This window comes from Nelusetta ayraudi, unplaced genomic scaffold, assembly GCF_046127955.1.
Source record: "Nelusetta ayraudi isolate G7.1 ecotype Tasmania unplaced genomic scaffold, CSIRO-AGI_Nayr_v1 ptg000026l, whole genome shotgun sequence".
Taxonomy (NCBI): domain Eukaryota; kingdom Metazoa; phylum Chordata; class Actinopteri; order Tetraodontiformes; family Monacanthidae; genus Nelusetta; species Nelusetta ayraudi.
In genome coordinates this window covers 2,730,001-2,744,360 of record NW_027466076.1, presented here as the reverse complement: position 1 = coordinate 2,744,360, position 14,360 = coordinate 2,730,001, and the positions used below count along the sequence as shown (strand labels likewise).

The 14,360-nt window shown below is 48.1% G+C and overlaps 3 protein-coding genes across 7 annotated transcripts in view; 1 reads left to right on the top strand and 2 right to left on the bottom strand.

The window, feature by feature from the left end:
* The window catches only part of LOC142890150 (putative cytochrome P450 120), a 100,342-nt gene that overhangs the window by 41,231 nt on the left and 44,751 nt on the right, over positions 1–14,360 (bottom strand). The window lies entirely within an intron of this gene.
* LOC142890146 (claudin-23-like) lies at positions 4,263–6,067 on the bottom strand. Its single transcript, XM_076028973.1, has one exon. It carries the CDS (start codon positions 5,982–5,984, stop codon positions 5,130–5,132), a length of 855 nt encoding a protein of 284 aa, XP_075885088.1. The 5' UTR covers positions 5,985–6,067; the 3' UTR covers positions 4,263–5,129.
* LOC142890147 (poly [ADP-ribose] polymerase tankyrase-2-like) overlaps positions 9,687–14,360 on the top strand; it is a 22,277-nt gene continuing 17,603 nt past the window's right edge. For all 5 annotated transcript variants that reach the window (XM_076028978.1, XM_076028977.1, XM_076028975.1 and 2 more), the window contains exons 1-3: positions 9,687–10,273; positions 10,834–10,949; positions 11,728–11,836. In XM_076028978.1, the coding sequence (XP_075885093.1) occupies positions 9,727–10,273; positions 10,834–10,949; positions 11,728–11,836 (772 nt within the window). In that variant the 5' untranslated portion in view covers positions 9,687–9,726. The remainder of the gene's footprint in view (positions 10,274–10,833; positions 10,950–11,727; positions 11,837–14,360) is intronic.

Genomic DNA, 14,360 nt, shown 5'->3' with positions numbered 1-14,360 from the left:
AGCAGGTGAAAAATCACGACCCACTGACTCGACAGAACTCAACGCCACAGAGGGGGTGGAGTGGGGGAATGGGGAAAGGTGGGGGGGTGGGGAGGGGTGTCGTGTGGGAACTGCGTTTTCTCCAAATCAATCCAGCCGCCTAAACTATATATATATATTTTTTTTTTAACTTTATCTCGGAAGGGGAAGGTTGTGAAACTCACCCTTCAGTCAACAGAACCTCCTCTTTGCCTCCAGGGCTCCTCCAATCATGCCTGTTTGCCATGTGACCTGGCAGCAGAGGTGGGAAGTAACAGAGTACAAATACTTTGTCAATGTACTTGAGTAAATTTTCTTCCCAGGTATCTGTATTTAAGTCAGCTTTTTACTTTTTACTTTTCCTGTGTTTGTACACAAATATCTGTACTTTGTATTTGCTGGAAAAACATGCTCGTTACTTTTTTTGTTGAAAAGATACAAATTCTGTTGAAAGTAATTCACTTTTCACCAGTGTGAAAAATACCCGTCAATATTCAATATTCCGGGGTTGGGAGGGGCAGGGAGGTGAGAGTGCATTTCACACCTCGGCCATCAGTGACATCATATTTAGTCCACCCTAAGTTAATACATTTAAATTTAGGGTGGGCCAAATCAATTAATTATTTAACTAATTAATTTTTCTTTGAGGGGGTCTCAAAGGTTAACAGGGAGGGTTGGAACCCCCCTGGAGCCCCCCTGTATTTCACACTTTGCTGATTACCATAGTAGTTGTTCCTGCTCGAAGTTATTTGAACCGTGCCGTTGTGTGGTTATATGCAATACTGGATCATATTTTAGAAGGAAATTCCTTTTCGAGTATCGACGAGTGCATCGTTGCATCTTTTTTTTACTTTTTACTTGAGTACGTTTTGGAACCTGTACTTTATTACTTTTCCTTGAGTAAAAGAGTTGAATTGGTACTTTTACTTTTACCAGAGATGTTTTTACATGTCAATAGTTTGGCCGCGAGGGGGGCGTGGCCTACTTTCACTAACTATGGCATTTTATTTTTCAATGTGCAAATATTTGTGTACAAATAAACGGAGTACGGAGTACGGAGTAAAAGTAAAAAAAATGTCCTCAAGTACAGTTACTTCCCAGAGAGCTCAACCGTGTCCTTCCTCTTCCTCTTCCTCTTCTCCCTCCAGCAGCATGGCCACTGCCGCCCTCCCCGCCGCTCCCCGGCCGCGGGGCATCGACTACAACCTGCCCACCTGCGGTGAGATGCAGTGCGGCGGCCGCGGCACCTGCGTGGTGCCACCCGGCGGCGGCGGCGACCTGGTGTGCGAGTGCAACCTGGGCTACCGCGGCGCCACCTGCCAGGACACGGTGAACGGCGAGCTGAGCCTGCCGCTGACGCTCAGCGTGGTGGGCGTCATCATCGGCCTGCTGCTGCTGGCCTTCGTGGTGGCCAAGCTGAGGCAGCGGCAGAAGCGGCGGACGAGGTGAGGCTTTGTTTTGGGCCGTTAGGTCCAGTTCATATATATACATATATATATATATTTATATATATATATATATATATATATATATATATATATATATATAGGCCCTGTGTCGTTGTTGTAGTTTATTCTGGCAGATTCACTCAGCCGCAGCGTAAAGGTTTTTCTTCTGATGTTCTCGAGTCAAACGTCAAACATTGTCGCCGTCCACACAACAAGTTGACGCCTCGTTGTTGTTGTGTTTCCTCCAGAAGAGCCGTGGCACAGAGTCAAGGCTACAACATTGTGCTGTGACGCCAACAAAGACCCTTGTCTGAGCGTGTGTGCGTGCCCGTGTGTGTGCCCATGTGTGTGTGTGTGTGAACCTGTTCCAAGAAGCAGATCTGTTTACCTGTGTGGTTTTCTATTTCCTTCAACTGTGTCCGTCAATAGCTTCAATTTTTTTTTTTTTTTTCGTTTTTCAAACCAATCCTGAACTTTTCACTTTACACTTTATGGCAGGAAGTTCTTTTTTCTTTTTTTTTTGGGCTCGGAAGGCCCGACGCACTTTAGCTGCAGGAAGTGTGCTTCAAAACCGACACGTGTGCACTTTGCCCCTCCCCCACCCCGCGTTCATTTTCCCTCATTCTCCTCCTTGGACATTTTTTTCGATCTTGAATCCATTTCGCTCTGCTGAGTCGGCGGAACAGAAACCGAGAAAGTCGCTAACGTGGCCTCGGATTTTTGGATTTTCTGTTACAGTTTATATAGTAAGCAGTTTGCAAAGTGTCCGTCAATATTTGGGGGAGAGACGGGGGTTCCATCCTCCTCATTCTTACTTTACACCAGTCTAAACTTCCTTCAAGTGGAGATGAAACAACAGAACAAACACTAAACAGGAATTGTGTTATATAAATCCTACAATCAGTGTATTTCACACACTGATTGTAGGATTTATAGGGTTTATTTGGTTGCTGTTCAAAAAAAATTCAACTCCACCTGTGTGTTGAATTGCTTCACTGCCAAATCACTGACTGAAAATGGGCCTTTTGTTTGTTTTTTTTTTTTACTTAGTGACTTAGCATTTACCGCCTAATTTATTTAGTATTTTCTGTGTGTTAGTCAGTGAGGGCAGGTGTGTTCATGTGTGTTATCGCTGCAAAGTCCCAAAAGTTGCAGAACCATCGACCAGTTTCCACTCGACCAGCACAGAACCAGTGGAAGTCTCGCACCGGGACTCGCCTCCACGGAAACAAATCCGCTTTGATTTCTTCTCGGCGACATTTGTTCCTTTCTCCCCTCGCCGTGATGTGGGCGTCGGCCTCCTCCTTTTCCAGAGAGCGAGAGACGGGAGACTCTAACGCTGTGGAGGAATTTAGCAACGGGGTTAAAGAGGACGCGGGAGGTGTGAGAGCCGCCTTGGATTTCAGACCTGCTCAGCGATGACGACTGTGGAACTGAAGGTTTTCTCTCTCTTCACTGTTTGTTTCATTAGACTATTGTACTGAAAAGCATATCAACTTGTTTTTTGGTTTTGTTTTGTTTTTTGGCTACATACATTGTGTGTTTATAAATAAAGAAGCTTTTACAAACTTTTTACTATTCAAGAAAAATCTGAATTTAATGCATGACTTGATAACTGCAGCAATAGATGCCCTGGAAAATCACATTTTCTTTCGCATTCCTCTCTACTGACCCTCCAGCTCAGGCATGGGCAAGCTACGGCCCGGGGGACCATATGTGGCCCATTAAGCTTTTTTAATCCGGAGTCATTTCAATAAAGAGCTAAATACCATGGAGCTTCAAGTTCACGTGTCTAAATGTGTTTGATTTTGGCACTCGTTCAGCAAGATGACACTGCAAAATCTTCAAAAATTCCCATTTCCTGCTTCCTGTCAGTCAACTCTGCAGAGGTGGCTAAAATAAAAGTCCACCCCTCCTTGTGCGTAAAAGCTTTCACCATCTGTGACGTCACAAAGGGCACAGACGCCTCTCCCTGGTGAGTGAGCCCCACCCCCAGCTGGGTCCTGACACCGCCTCGTTTTGTCAACTCTCCTCACAAAAACAGACAAACGAGCAAACAAACACGTTTAGCAGGAGGTTGCAAACAGAGGGCTAAATATTCAGTTTTCTAATATTGCCAGACATTTTTTTTCTGGATAAAAAAATGAATATGGGGACTTCCAGAGTTGGATTTCTCAACGGTGGAAGGTGAACTGTCTGCCGGAGAGTCGGCTGCCTGCTGCTGTTCTTGGACCGGATGCTCCGACCTGACGCACCTCCAACCGGTCGGGCCGCATTGTCTGTATTCTTATGACAGAGTGAGAAAGAATCCTGTGCCGAGCAGCCCGACTGCATGTTTGTTTGTTTGGAGTGCGTCAGGGATGTCAAGTGGCCAATGACTGGTGGGGGCCAGCAGTCACCTGCCGCCTTCACCAGTCAGCATCTCCACCTGCTGCTGCCCTGACCAGTCAGCGTCTCCACCCGCTGCCTTCACCAGTCAGCAGATGCGTTTCGAAGTTTTTTTTTTTACAAGTCATCAAAGAGAAAAATACAACAACAATTCTCGACAGCAAACAAACATAAACAAACAAAAGCAAACGTAATTCTCGTAAAATCTCGTCCTGCGAGATTTTACGAGAATTACGGCTTGTGCGCTTCACACCATTGAATAGAAACACCTGAAAATCGCAATTGTACTTTGTCGACATGTTAGAAATATCGCTTTTATGTTGCAAAAAACTGTCATAGAAACGCAGCTACTGCTTTGGCGTCTAAACGCCCTCTTGTGGTCAAGAAGAGAACTGCAACAACACCAGCTTGTGGGAAAAAACGGTGCACATTTAATAAAAAACAACTTGAATCACAGATACATCATCGGGACAGCATGGGCCCCCACCCCACGCCCCACAAGAGGGGTTGGGGTGTTGGAGGTGGGTTGCTTCTGTTGCCTCGACGGGTCATTGGGTCAAAGTGCGTCAGGAAAAGACAAAACACAAGAAAACAAAACAAAACAGCGTATTTACATAAAATCTGAGCAGGATCGTTTGTGTTGGTGGAAGGGTTGAGAGGAGAGAGTCATCCACGTTTCCTGCAGTCCCACTGTCCTCTCTCACTTTGACCTTTGGTCTCGATGTCGCTCCAGTTCCTCACTGATCTGATGGGTCTACCGACTCCGGCCGCATCAGCAGGATCTCTTGCTCCGCACACACTCAACCCACTCTCGACTATATTATTATCATCCATTCATCCATTTTCCATACCCGCGTCTTCCTGAACTCAGGGTCTCGTGGGTCTGCTGGAGCCTCTCCCAGCTTTCATAGGGTTTCACAGGGTGGAGTTACACCCTGGACAAGTGGCCGGTTCATTGCAGGGCCACATAGAGACAAACAACCATTCACACTCACACACACACCTATGGACAATTTGGAGTTCCCAATTCACCTCAAATGCATGTTTTGGAACTGTGGGAGCGAGCCGGAGATCCTGGCAAGAACCCACGCAGACTCAGGGAAAACATGCCAACAGAAAGGTCCCAGCCTCGGAATCGAACCCACAACCTTCTTGCTGTGAGATTATCATTATCATCATCATTTTTTTTTTTTTTTTTTTTTTTTTTTTGATCTTCATATTTCCCTCCAAATAAGTCCTGACTCCCCCGACCCTCCCCCAACTTCCCCCGCCCGCTCACAGGTCGGCGTCGTAGGGTCTGCTGCTGACGGTGGTGTTGACGGAGCGCGCGGCGGGGCTCTTGGCGCGCGGGAAGGACACGTCGTCGTCGTCGTTGAGCGAGTCCTTGGAGTAGGGCACGCTACTTCTGGTGCTGGCGCCGCTTCGAGCCCGGTTCAGGCTGGGCACGTCCACCCGGCGCGCCCCCGCCCCGGGCTCCTTCGGGTTGCGGCCGTAGCGCGCGCCCATCACCTCCTCCACGCGCCGCTCGCCGCGGTTCTTGCCGCCGCAGCAGCGGCAGATGCCGATGAACATGACGAAGCCGCCGAGCACCTCGAAGATGCCGCCGATGTAGCCCAGCACGATGCAGTAGCCCACCTGCACGTTGATGAGGGGCGACACGGTGGTGACCTCGCGCACGATGTGCGTGTACCAGGCGATGGGGATGATGGTGAGCACGCCCGAGCAGAAGATGAGCAGGCCGCCCAGGCCGGCCACCGTCCAGTTGGGGTTGTCCTTCCAGCAGCGCACGCCCGGCACGGCCACGATCAGCCCCACGATGGTGACCACGAGCGAGGCCACCATCATGCCGCGCGCCACGCGGATGATTTGGTTGTTGAAGTAGGTGGTGTCCTGCAGGCTGCAGTCCTCGCGGCTGTTGATGGAGTTGGCGCGGCAGATCTCCCAGATGCCCTGCGAGATGAACTCGTCGGCGGGCCGGTTGGGCAGGTCGCTCAGGGTCCGCCAGGCGGGAGCCACGGTGGCGGTGAGGTTGAGCACCCAGCCGCAGGGCGCCAGCACCAGGCCGAAGATGAGGATGCCCGGGGTGCGTAGGGACAGTCGAATCCACTCCTGCGTCGATCGCCTCGGCATGATGTTGCTGTTGCTGCTACTGCTGCTGCTGCTGCTGCTGCTGCCGCTCCGGCTCCACAGGTCGATGTGCAGGCTGCAAACTGGACGGGCAGAGTTTTGACGCAGAACAGCTGCTCGCCTTACAGAAAACAAGTCGGACTGAAACCTGCTGGTGGGCGTGGCTTCCGCCTCACCTGTGCGCCGCTGTGCTGCACAGGCGTGGCGGCGGGTGTGTGTGGTTTTATCTGCTGGAATGATGAGCAGAGGCAGGAGGAGGTTTCAACGAGGCTCGTTTTTCAAAAATAATAAGAATGATGATAATGGAAAAAAAAAAATGTAAACACGGTCGAATTGGAACTGGACTCGCGCGCTCATAACAGTTCAGGGTCAAGGTCCATTTAATGGATAGTTATGAAGCGATACAATATTACAACCTGTTTGCACTTCCTGTTAACAAAAGCAATTTAACTGACGTCATAGTGTCCATTTATATCTGGAAGAAGTCAAAGAAAAGCTGATGTAAGAATGAAAATCCAAGTAACCTACACAACAGGAATATAAATAGTCAGATACATGTCGTTACATGGAAAATTCCTAAATTTGAAACTCAATATACACATAGACGAGCTTCAATTTATCAAAAGCCAAAATGTTTTCTTATGTTGCTGTGGTAAAACTGCAGGCTGAGGTTTGTCAGGATGACAGACGGCCACTTCAAGCCTGAACTCAACTGTTGTTTTTCGTTTTTTTCCTGACAGGTTTCTGAGACGAGTCCTGTTTGAATTCAAACGGCTCAGCCAGAGACGACAGAGGCGTTGCTGCCGCTGCTGCCGCGGCTGCCGCTGCTGCTGTGGGAACCGACCTCTGGGCAGGAATGTCGTCCTACAGGAACACGTCTCATCCTCCCTCCTGTCCGTCATTCTTGCCACCTGCCTTTGTGTCTCCGTCATCTGGCTCACCCGACTCAGAGTTGCTCTCCCTGTGTATGTGTGTGTATGTGTGTGGGTGCGTTTCAAAGGGAGCATCGCAACAATACCGGGTTCAGCTTCAGTAGACGTTAAAGCACATGGTTTTTTTTTACATATCCCATGATATATTTTTTCCTCCTATCAGGTGGGTCACCAAAACACTCCATCCATCTGCTGCTACTCCAGTGCCAACCCACTGTGGCCCCACCAGTCAAAAAGTTTTGACTCCGCACCCCTGATCTACAGGCAGGGACTAATTGCTGGTTTCTGTAGCGGCAGGGGTGGAGTATCGACCCTTTGAATGGAAACTCCACCGCCCCACCGGGACCCCCTCACCCCAACCCACCTTCCCCTCCTCCCCCCCATGCAGTGAGATGAGCCACTGACACTCTCAGGCGCTTCTGTGGCTCCGCAGGGCCAACTTTGGCACACAGCGAGCTGCGCGTGAGGCACGGCAGGTATGTGGACCAACCTGTGCGTGCTCATCCGCGTGAGTCGCGTGTTTGGGCTGCCACGTCGAAGCGAAACTGCTTGTGAAACAATAAACACCGAAAGAAAGAAACATTTTAATACCGGACTTCCTGTTTAGGTTGAAAACAAAACGACAGTCCAGTCAACCAGTCGGTCGGTTGGATAATCGCAACAAGGGTCGGTTTAGCGTTAGCTTGGCGGCTAATCTTTGACCTTTGACCCTCCTGCCTCGAGGCGATGCCTCTTGCACAGCGACTGGTCCTATGTTCAGTCTTTTGCCTCGAGTGATTCTTTGTCATGTTTTCAGCTCCTTGTGATTTACCTGAATGTCACATCAGGCTGCTTCCAGGACTGAAATTGTCATGTCACTGGTTTTGCCACATCATTGTGTGTTACAGTGCGCAGTGAGCCGACCAGGAGCTATAATTAGTAAACACCAACGGCACATACCACTGATGCTGCAGGACTGGCCTGTTGTGTGTGTGTGTGCCTGTGTGTCAGGGCCTGAATTATGGACGATGGCTCGTCGGACCCTGTGTTTAAAATTTGCAAGTAACGAGAACATTTGGCATGTTTTTAGACTCAAACTGGGTTAATGTGATCTTATCAAACAAAACAGGAAGTAAAGAGTCCCACACCTGTCCAGGAATGTGTCCAAATATGTTGCTGAACTTTTTCTGGTCAGCTGACTTGCTCACTGTTTCTAACATCAGCAACAGCTGATATGCTGAAGGACACAAATTGAAAAATGAAAAGAACAACAGCATCAGTATCTCAGGTTTTTAAGAGGCACGGGTGATGTTAGATTTATGTAAGGTGTTTGGTCACCATCCTGTCACTTGTGTGGCCCACAGAGTGACTTCTGTGCTAGATAATTAAAGACAAACCTGTTCTGTTTCACAGTTGGGTTTGGCTCCAGCAGGAACATAGAGTAAATGATTGAATGCTTCAGCTTATTTACCGACTGATTGAGCCCAGCAAAAACATAGTGATTTAAATGAATAAAAATATTAAATAATAATAATAAAGAAAACCTTTAATCTCAATGGAAAACAAACCCACAATGGCCGTTTCTACTCAATCAGTTGTCATTATAATTACAAAGGGAGGAGATTTTGAGCTTCTTGGCAACACGTGACACGGATCCCACAATTTTCTTACAAAGATTTAATTTAAAAAATATATTGTCATGAAATTAAAATACAGTAAAATACCAGAGGAAGAGGTGTGTCTTGTTTGTCCAAAAGCAGTCGCACAAGTCACCCTTGGATTACCATCACTGCGTCACGTGACCTGAAGGCCAGTGAAAACAAATTCTAAAAGTCTTTTCTTTGTACACGACGACGGCACCGCCTCATTGGCGATCGGATGAAATGACAAAGAAACCAGTGTGGCAGCTTGCCTGAGCTGATAGTTAGTGAAACACGTGTGTCTTACAGCCTGTGCTCTATGGCTTCACATGAAGAACCACAACACAAAAGGGGAATAACACAAAGCAGGAGTGGAAGTGAGGTTGCTGAGCGAGCGCTGCAGTAATGAGGCAAAAGTTTTGGAATCGTAGCCGGAACTTTATTTCAAATTTTTCGGCCAAGTTTGTGTACAAAAACAAGGAATTTGACTTAAATTTGGAAAAAGTTTAGCAAACAAGAACAAATGTGCAGATGCCGTTATTAATGTATTCTATTTATTACAGTTGCAGAAAAATTAAATGACACATCGGCTCAGTTTTTTTAAAATTTTTTTTTTTACTTAACTATAATTAACTATAGCTTAACTATTAACTATTAATTTTACGTTGCAACGCAACACAAACGGAGCAGGGGTGTCGCAGCGCCCTGCGTGTCCCGTAATGACCACTAATGTCCACTAGATGGAGGCTTTGCATAGCGATAAGCCTCGAGGACTTTTTGGGTCTCTAAAAATATACAATTAATGTCGAAAGAGTGTAAATTTGATTTCAAACTTACAAATGAAAATAATATAAGCTTCTCTATCGTTACATATTTTTTTCACATTGTACTTTTATGCTGTATTGTTTTTTCAATTTACATTTGGCGAATACTGTACTTAAGTAGTTTTTTCAAGTATCTGTATTTCTGTACTTTCTTACTTATACTTGAGTAAATTAGTTGAATCAGTACTTTTACTGTTACCAGATATATTTTTTACACAAGTATCCGTAATTTTTTCTAAGCACAGAATGTGAATACGGTCAAACTGTGCCCAGCAACGACGGTTAAAACACAACCGGAAGTCCCCCCCTCTGGACAGGAAGCTGTCAGCAAACAGTGTTGTTGCTGGTGGCGATTGTTGTGTTGTGAAAAATGGCGACGCCTCGTCGCTCCGCTCAGCAGCAGCAGCAGCAACAACAGCAACAGCAGCAGCAGCCGCTGAACTCCCTGCCGTCCTCCCCGCCCCGCGGCTCCTCTCTCCCCAGCAGCCCACCCGGCTCCCCGTCACCAGCCGGGGACGATGGCGGCTCGCTGCCGCAGAGGGGAGAGATGGAGACGGCAGACGGTGAGGTCGCCCCGGCCTCTCCCACCAACAACACCGCTGCCGCCGCCGCCTCTCCGGTTCTGGCCCTCACGGCTAGCAGCAGCAGCGGTAGCGGAGCTAGCAGCAGCGGTGCTAGCAGCAGCGCTAGCTCCCCGACGACCACCGAGGCGAGCGGCAGTAGCAGCCCCGGCTCGACGCCCGACTCGGGCGGTAGTGGCGGCGGTAGCAGCGGCGGTGGCAACGGAGCCTTCCGGGAGCTGTTTGAAGCCTGTCGCAACGGGGACGTTTCCCGGGTGAAGAAGCTGGTGGACGCCGTCAACGTGAACGCCAAAGACATGGCAGGACGTAAATCCACTCCGCTGCACTTCGCTGCAGGTAATTGCAGATAGTTGAGACCGACTTCTGACACATTTTTGAAGGCATTTTGTTGCCGCATTCACCACCCCCAACCCAAAGGAGGGGACCCTGGGGCGGATATAGAGAGAGCTAATTGTCTGAGTTACCCCAGCATGATGGATAATGATGATGATGGGAGGTGACCGTGGAAGAAATAAATTAAAAATTAAAATAAAAACAGTAGTGACACCTTATGTAAATTCTGTAAACGTCTAGTAAATATATTATTGAATTATTGTTTTCAATTGATGTGTGTGTGTGTGTGTGTGTGTGTGTGTGTGTGTGTGTGTGTGTGTGTGTGTGTTTAAATGCTCTTCCCAGATGTCCTGTTTTACTGTTTTGTGTTGATGTGTGATGTTGATGAGAATATTTGCACCTAAGACTACTACTAGAAATAAAAAATGATGGTGATGATGAAGAATTATGTCACTTTCCCTCTAACATCCCAATGGAATGTGTTGAAAACTCTGAGTTTGTCGCTGGATGTGAGATGTTTTCCTGATCCCGTCTCCCCCCCCCATCCTCTCCACTCTCCACAGGCTTCGGACGCAAAGATGTGGTGGAGCACCTGCTGCAGACGGGTGCCAACGTGCACGCGCGGGACGACGGCGGCCTGATCCCGCTTCACAACGCCTGCTCGTTCGGCCACTCCGAGGTGAGAGAGTCTGGCCTCTCATCCGCCTTAGACTGCTTGTATTTCTAGCACTTGTACCAGGAGCTATTCTATTCACTCTGCTCTGGAACAAATGATTTCTTCCGCCAATCCATCCTGCACTGCGCCTCCGATGCAGTAGGGGGCGCAGAGTCTTCCCACAGACTGGTTGAAAGCAGCGCAGACCCCGAAAACGATTGCAAACATGCCACTTTGGGGTTGCTCGCTGTTTCCTCAACCATCCACTCATCCGTCCATCTGTTATTTTTCAATACCCGCTTCTCCCTGCGCTCAGGCTTGTGGGGGTCTGCTGGAGCCTTTCCCAGCTGTCATAGGGCGAAGGCAGGGTGACACCCTGGACAAGTGGCCAGTTCATCAAAGTGCCACATAGGGGCAAACAACCATTCGCACCCCCACACACACCTATGGAAATTTTAGAGATCCCAGTTCACCTCACATGCACGTTTTTGGACTGTGGGAGGAAGCCAGAGAACCAGGAGAGAACCCACACAGACACAGGGAGAACACGCAAACTCCCGAACCCACAACCTTCTTGCTGTGAGGCGGCAGTGCTAACCACCGCGTCGCCCTTTCCCCAACCAGTCTTTTTTTTTTGTCTCGTGAATTTCCTCCTTTGTAAAGTAGCCTACTGCCCCCCATTGGTTAGGAGGTGCACTGCAGGACGGTGTTTTTAGGTTTTTATTTGTTCCACCGGTCAGCTGTGTCTTTTCCAGCTCGTTTCATGACTGACTGACTGTTCTGCTGTTCCCGCTGCCTCCAGGTGGTGTCGCTGCTGCTGATCCAGGGCGCCGACCCCAACGCTCGGGACAACTGGAACTACACGCCGCTGCACGAGGCCGCCATCAAGGGCAAGATAGACGTCTGCATAGGTGAGCGAGCGCTGACAGCGAGTCTGTCCTGGCCAGGGGTGTCAAACTCAAACACACAGCAGGGCCAAAATGTCAAACTTGGACAAAGTCGCAGGACAACATTGAAATTTATTGGAAATAAAAATCTTCCTCCAGATAGAACAGTGAACCTTTTTATATGGACCCAAAACAGTTTTGTCTCATCCTCAATATGAAACAAGCAGAACTTAATACAAAAAATAACTTTGTTGGGACTTTTTTATATTTCAACTGCAGTTGAAAATTAGCCTGTGGCTAACACCGGCACATTGACAGGAATGTAAATGAATGTGCATTGTCAAATTAACCAAAATAGCCAATAGTAGCGGGTCTGTGTTGCCTCGCAGGCCAAATTACACTGCGAGCCAAATCTGGCCCCCAGCGGGCCAGAGTTTGACACCTGCGGTCCTGTCTGTCTGTTTGCTTGCTGTGGGCGCCGTCACATGACCTGCAGTGACCCCCGGTGTTGCTACGCCCACCATTACAGACGTTGACATTTGGCGGCAGAAATGAGAGAAAATCTCCTCTGAGTCCGCTGGCGTCCAGCCTGCGGTGGCTGGTCGCCAGCGGGCGGCGCGTCTTGCGTAAGAAAATAATCCTGCATCAGAGACGATGTCGAAGATCTTAAGACCCCCGAGGACGAGCGTCGCCTTCCCACAGTTTGCTGCAGCCTGGACTGGTCGTCCGTGTGTTGGTTGGCACATTGCCGGGCATGATGTTGTGTTGGAAAACTTCATTTTGCAGAAGTTTTTAAGGAAAAATTAAAAACATTTTTTTTAAATCAATCATCTGCTTTAGATTGATTCATTTGTCGCCTTTAATTGAGCAGATTTTTTTTTCTTCACTAAAATAAAAAAATATTGGATAAACTTAAATTAAATCTAATTAGAAGTCTGTCAACTTTGGAATAGCTGACATCTTCTCCAGGGATGAAAATCAAGTCATAAAAAAAAAAAAAATAGCAATAATACAAATGTTTTTTTTTTTTGTTTTTTTTTAAGTGGGTGAGCTTGTCACAGGCAGTAAATAAAACACTCAGACGGATACTTGAGTGCCAGCGCTAGCCTCAGTACCTGAACACGGCTGGAGTTTGGCACCGTTCACCCCCCCATCCCACGGTGCGAGAGATAATTATTCCGCTGGAAACAATATAAACAATACTCTTGCAATCACAAACGTCTACAGACTTAAATGAAATGACAAATGACAGTACGTGTGTAATATTTTAATGGAGGATAATTAAGATGAAGCAACGCGTTCAGACAAAACTAGGATACGCTGTAAGACGCGTTAATTCCTCACAGGGTCGATGGTAGAAATCCCAGTGAATCACTGGGATTAATCACCGTCTGGCTGTTAGCCTGGCTCGCCGGCCGGTCGGCCGCAGAGAATAGATCACCAGCAGTAACTCAAACATGATAAATTTGACCTGCTTTTAAATTTGACCTGCTCAAACCTATCCCAGCTTAATCCCTTCATCTTAGTTTTGCGCAAACCCCCCCCCGCTGTTTGAATTTTAGACTCACCTGCGTCTGCGTTTTGGCCTTCTGACTTGCAACAAGTTGCCAGGTTGACAACCAGAAGTTTGCCAATCGTCGTTTGTCTTTTCGCCTGCTTTCTGATGAGTTTTCCACTCGTCCTTTTCTCTGCTTTGGGTTTTCTTCGAGATTCAAGAGGCTGCAGTCATTGTTGTTGTCAGGGAATTGGAATTAATAATAACAATAATCGTGACGATGATGATGATGATGATAATAGGAAAAAACAAAACCTGCTGTGGTTCAGCTCACACCCCGCGCTCCTGCTCAGCACAAGCTGACCAATGGCGGCGCTCCTCCGGCAGGAACAGTGAGGGAATAAATAAATAAAAAGACGGCGGCAGATTTGGATCCGTTGCAAACCACCAGACAGAGAGAAAGAGAGAGACAAACAGAGAGAAAGAGAGAGACAGAGAGAGAAAGACAGAGAGACAGAGAGAGAGACAGAGAGAGAGACAGAGAGAGATCTAAAGTTGTGCTAAGGAATCAGAAGATGGAGACACGAGGGGTGTGTGTGTGTGTGTGTGTGTGTGTGTGTGTGTGTGTGTGTGTGTGTGTGTGTGTGTGTGTGTGTGTGTGTGTGTGTGTGTGTGTGTGTGTGTGTGATGAGCCTCTCTGTGGCAGTGTGGCAGATCGATACACAGGTCAAAGGTCAGGCACTTTATTCTGCTCATCCTCTTCTCTTTTTCTTCATTTCTCTCCCTTCCTCCCTCTGCCTTCTTCTCTTTTCCCCCTTTTCCCCTTCTCCCTCTGCTCTCACTTCTTTTCTGTCCTTCCTCCTCTCTCCTGCTGCCCTCTCCTTTCTTTTCTCCTCTCTCGCCCTCTCTGTACCTTCTGTCCTCTTCACTTCCATCTTTTCTCTCCTTCCACCTCCTCCTTCTCCTCTCCTCTGTTCCTCCCTCACGCTCAGCGCCCCCACCCCTCCTCTCCCGTCTCTTCTTGCTCTCCGCTCTATCGCTCCCTCGCTCCCA

Bases quoted from the DNA above. Each gene is read 5' to 3' on its own strand.
- LOC142890146 (XM_076028973.1), bottom strand. From the start codon at position 5,984: ATGCCGAGGCGATCGACGCAGGAGTGGATTCGACTGTCCCTACGCACC.